The sequence below is a fragment of the Rhododendron vialii genome, chromosome 2a (assembly GCF_030253575.1).
Source record: "Rhododendron vialii isolate Sample 1 chromosome 2a, ASM3025357v1".
NCBI classification, from domain to species: domain Eukaryota; kingdom Viridiplantae; phylum Streptophyta; class Magnoliopsida; order Ericales; family Ericaceae; genus Rhododendron; species Rhododendron vialii.
The window spans coordinates 40,976,261-40,980,693 of NC_080558.1; the positions used below are offsets into that span (position 1 = coordinate 40,976,261).

The 4,433-nt window shown below is 36.9% G+C and overlaps 1 protein-coding gene across 1 annotated transcript; it reads left to right on the forward strand.

Moving 5' to 3' along the window:
• Window positions 1-603: 603 nt before the first annotated feature.
• LOC131317770 (uncharacterized protein At2g39795, mitochondrial-like) lies at window positions 604-3,706 on the forward strand. Its single transcript, XM_058347388.1, has 3 exons — window positions 604-996; window positions 2,629-2,954; window positions 3,451-3,706. Exons 1-3 carry the CDS (start codon window positions 745-747, stop codon window positions 3,608-3,610), a joined length of 738 nt encoding a protein of 245 aa, XP_058203371.1. The 5' UTR covers window positions 604-744; the 3' UTR covers window positions 3,611-3,706.
• Window positions 3,707-4,433: the final 727 nt, after the last annotated feature.

The window sequence follows — 4,433 nt, forward strand, 5'->3', positions numbered from 1 at the left end:
GACTCTTATGGTGTGCATCAACCATTGTCAAGTGAGCTGTGGTTAGCCCAACGGTTAAAAAGAGTACGTATTGTTTTTAGAATTTCTAGAACAAATTTTATTGTATTTTGGAAAATCATATCTGCTCAATAAGAAACAGGGAACGAAAAAGTTTCTTTTACATTTTCAAAAGTTATGGAAGGCAGTTTTTGAAAAAAAAAAAAAAAACAAGAAGGAAAAAACCAATTGGGGGGCTAGGGGAAATGAAGAGGAAAATTGGGCCATATTAGCTAATTGGTTTGTACAAATGTAAGATAAAGCTGAAACAAAAAAGACTTGGGCCAAGCCCATCAGGCTAAATTATTTTACCACACTGGTTTAGATTGGCTAGCCCAATACTCACCCAAACCAGCCTTTAGCAAATAAATACGAGCTCAAACTTAACAAAATTTAGTCCGGTTGTGTATTAATGGACACTGTTTTTTTTTACCAATTGTAAATCTAATTTACTCTATCTCGGAAGATTTGGAAAGAGAGATGAGTAATTACGGAAAATAAATTTTGTTCATGTGCATGAAAATATATGAAAGGTGTCAATTGCATTTCATTTCACTTGCGGACACAGATTTTGGTATTCCAAAAATATATGCAGGCTCACTGCAAAGTTGCCCGCAAAAATCAATTTCCTTAATTTAAACCTTAACAAAACCTCAAAAAACCCTCGTTGAACCCTCCACAACTTCTCATCCCAGGGGAGTTACAGTGATGGCTGGGCTTGTGCAAGCGTCTCGGAGATCACTTCTCTCCCCTTTCAGAACTCTAAAACTGCATCTTCTCCACCCAAATCAACAATTTTCTCGGCAACCGTACAGACCCATTCCCTATTTTCTCACCCAAACCCAGACCACCACCCATTTGTCGACTGCAGCACTCCGGAAATCACCCTTCGAATCAAACATCTTGAGGATTCTTCGCAACGAAATTCAGTACCAATCCGACTACGCCCCTCCCCACCAGGTAACTAATCTCCCTCCATTTTCTAAGTATTACTATCTATTTGCTTTTTTTGTTTTGTTTTGTTTTGTTGGAAATTGGGTGTTTTTTAAGACCCGATGATTCTCTACTGGTTTTCCAGTTGTCGGATTTCTTTGAGCACCGGTTAATTTCGATTCTTGGATACCCATTTGCTTTTTGCTTGTAAAACGAGGGGCAGTTTGTTTAACGAGACTAAATAGTGAATGCTCTCTCTTTGTTTGATGTGGGTTATTTGGCTTGAAAGAAATTCGAAATGCTTGGAAGGGGTCGAGAAGCCTTTGTTTAAAATCAATTTTTTTTTGTTGGATAGCTTGTATAGTGGGAACAAGAGAGATTGTAATGCGTCGCTTGACCAATTTTTAGATTGGCTTGAGCTTTTCCAGTGGAATGGGAGTGTATAGTGCATTTTTGTCTTGTGGCCTTTTTTGTGTATGGCGACATTCCCTTGATGCGTTTTTTTGTAATATAATCTTTTACTTATCAACAAAAGAAAGTGGCGGATCAAAAAACAAAAAAAACAAACGAAAGTGAATGTTATGTAATCCTGTCAGAAATACCATACCTCGCCGTGGTATTGTATATCCCATACTTTATCACTTTGTGGGATTTGTTGAATATTTAATCCGGGCAGAAAACTTTCTACCAATTAACACCTGATATTTGGTCTGCTTGGTTATATAGTCCAATCCTATGCTTATATAGGATCAAACAAAGGGGCTGTGAAGGAATTGTAGTAAATACAATGATTGCGAGTGATTTAAATGTTGCATTTCTTGAATATTGAATTAGCGAAGGCAGTTACGGAAAAAGAAACCGAGAAACTGTATGTATATGTTCGTTAAGAAGATTCTGTGTTTGAAAACCCTGTGTTTCTATCTTTTCAATCTAGTAACTGGGTTACTTAATGCACGAGTTGATTTTGACATATATGTAAACCCTTTGCTGTTTTCATTGTAAAATGAAGGAACTTTTAATAGTGCAATCGTTATGCGTAATATATATGTTCGGTGGGTTAATTGGAAACATTTGTTTGAGAAGTCACAAAAACTAGAAATTGATCCTCCATGCGGTTGTCAATGACTCAATAGAAGAAGGAATAGTTGAAGAAACAAAATGAATTCTTGAACTTGCTTATGCTGTGGTTAAACCTTTTGTGAGCAACCGAGAATAGACTATAAATTCAACTAGTTTTAATCTCTTGACATCTTCCCAAGAATCCCAATGGTTTTGTTTGGAAGTTTGGATTTGGTATGATTGTGCTTGTCATGATCTATTTAAGAAGTATATACCCTTTGAATTAGGTTTGCAGTTTGTGAATGAATGTGGGAGCTTTTGATTGATCTATTTGAACTAAATGACTATTTTTTCGAGACCCTTGCATAAATGAGCGTACTTGTACATGAGCAAAGTACATCTTCACTATCTCTAGTTAATTTTCGCTTTAGAATTATCAATCTAATTCCACTAGTTACCTGCCTAAAATGCTATCTACGTACAAGTGTTCATCCACAAAACTCTTCATTTCAACTTCACATTCAATGAAAGCTTAGATATGAACCTTTCTGTCTTCCTCAATCTTCCTTTTTGGGACTACATTCTTTGTGAATTTTTCAGTCTGCTATGGAGTTCAATGCATTTGTAGTGGAGGATCGACCTAGTGAGCAGTGGATCACCCTGAGGGGAAAATTTGGAGAGAATGAAACAATTAAAATTGAGGCAACTATGTTTGACGGGTCTGTTGTAGTTCCAAAATCTGGTGATGATGGTACTGCAGAAGATGTGCGCCTTCACATAAGCTTGCTAGTTGACATATCCAAGGGGGGAGAATGTGATCTGGAGTTTGTCTGCTCTTCATGGCCGGATCATATCGAGATTCAGAAAGTTTATATCTATAGGCGTGATGGCTCTTTAAAGTGGCCTTACATGGGACCTAATTTTTGGTATGAAGGTCTTTCTCTTCCAAGTTTGTTACATGGTCATGTATTATCATATATGTCAACGAATTTTTTATAGCCTTCTTCCTTTATTCTGGGACCAAGACGTGATTTAGTTTGATTTATTTTGTTTATGGCCATGGAAAAGCTGAACTGCTGATTTTTTCTTGTTATGGTATTTCAGCAGAATTTCTTTGGTCAATTGAATGTTACTCTGGAATTTAAGAAGCTTTTGTTCCTTCCAACCCAAATTTAACTTCACTGAAATTTTTGGATTATCATATTGACAGGTGGCAACATATCTATTTTCTCAGTAATAGTATGAAATACTAAGAATATATTGGATCAGTATTCGAAACTTTTCTTTTTTACAGTATGATTTTCCATTTCAGTGGGTTTCTCTAGAGTCCTTTTTACTTTTATCTTCTCACGGCTTCTTTCTGATCAGGCATAAGTTCTGCAATGTTGGATTTATCAGTGACTGTTTTGTTTTATGTGTCAGGGACTTGGATAAGAAGCTTCAGAGTGCACTTCTTGACTTCTTGAAAGCAAGGGGGGTAAACAATGACCTTTCTGTTTTCCTGCATGAATTTATGACGAACAAGGATAGAACTGAGCTTATTCGATGGTTGGCAAAAATCATGTCTTTCGTGTTGGAATAGAGGATTATATACTTAAATTTTTATCATTCCTGAACTTAATACAGTGCTAGGTGTTGTACTTGCGACTTTTGCATTTGAAGAAAATTCTTGCTCTAATCAAGCATTTATCTGTTTTGTTGTGTCTGATGCATGAGAATCGTCAAAACATAACGAAACGGCCCACATGAAACAGAGTAGGTTATGAGCCCCTTTGACGTATTACGACTTGCGTTGCTGAATTTATGTAGCTGTAGCAAAGACTTAACGTTTCAGAGTCTATGCCCTTGAGCTATAAAATCCTCAGTTTCAGGAGGAGTTAATTATGTCTCTCTACGGTTGACACGGCTATATGAATTTAACTAGATATTTAGCTGTGAGACTTCTGCATGGCTTTCTATATAGGTGTTGTCATAATGGAGGCAACCATGTTCTATGTGGCTGTGTCCTTAAGTGGGTTTAAGTCTCTTTTACCTGTCGATTAAATGAAATGTTTATGTAGCAGTTTTTTTCCACTTTTTTATCTAGGCATAATGTAGGGTTAGATATATTTGGGGGGTCCAAAACATTAGTGCAATTAAGGGGGCCAAAGCAGGGATGTAGGAGCCTTATTTCAAGGCGGGCATGGTCAGTACAGTAGATACTCCTCTAGTTCTTTTCTTCTTCTTTTTTGAGAACGAGATACACCTCTAGTTCTTGAATACTATCTCACATTAGGACTCTATCCTTCCTGATTTAGGGTCTACATATTTCCACACTGATTAATTTGCTAATAGATTTCAGAATGGGAGTCTATTAGAGGTTGTGTACTCACGGAGGTTAGGGGTTTGGGGATTTTACCGGCATG

What these genes read in the sequence shown, in the direction of transcription:
- LOC131317770 (XM_058347388.1), top strand. Translation starts at nt 745, where the DNA reads ATGGCTGGGCTTGTGCAAGCGTCTCGGAGATCACTTCTCTCCCCTTTC. An exon ending in ACTACGCCCCTCCCCACCAG is followed by an intron (nt 997 to 2,628) that starts GTAACTAATCTC and finishes TGAATTTTTCAG; the next exon opens with TCTGCTATGGAGTTCAATGC. An exon ending in TACATGGGACCTAATTTTTG is followed by an intron (nt 2,955 to 3,450) that starts GTATGAAGGTCT and finishes TTTATGTGTCAG; the next exon opens with GGACTTGGATAAGAAGCTTC.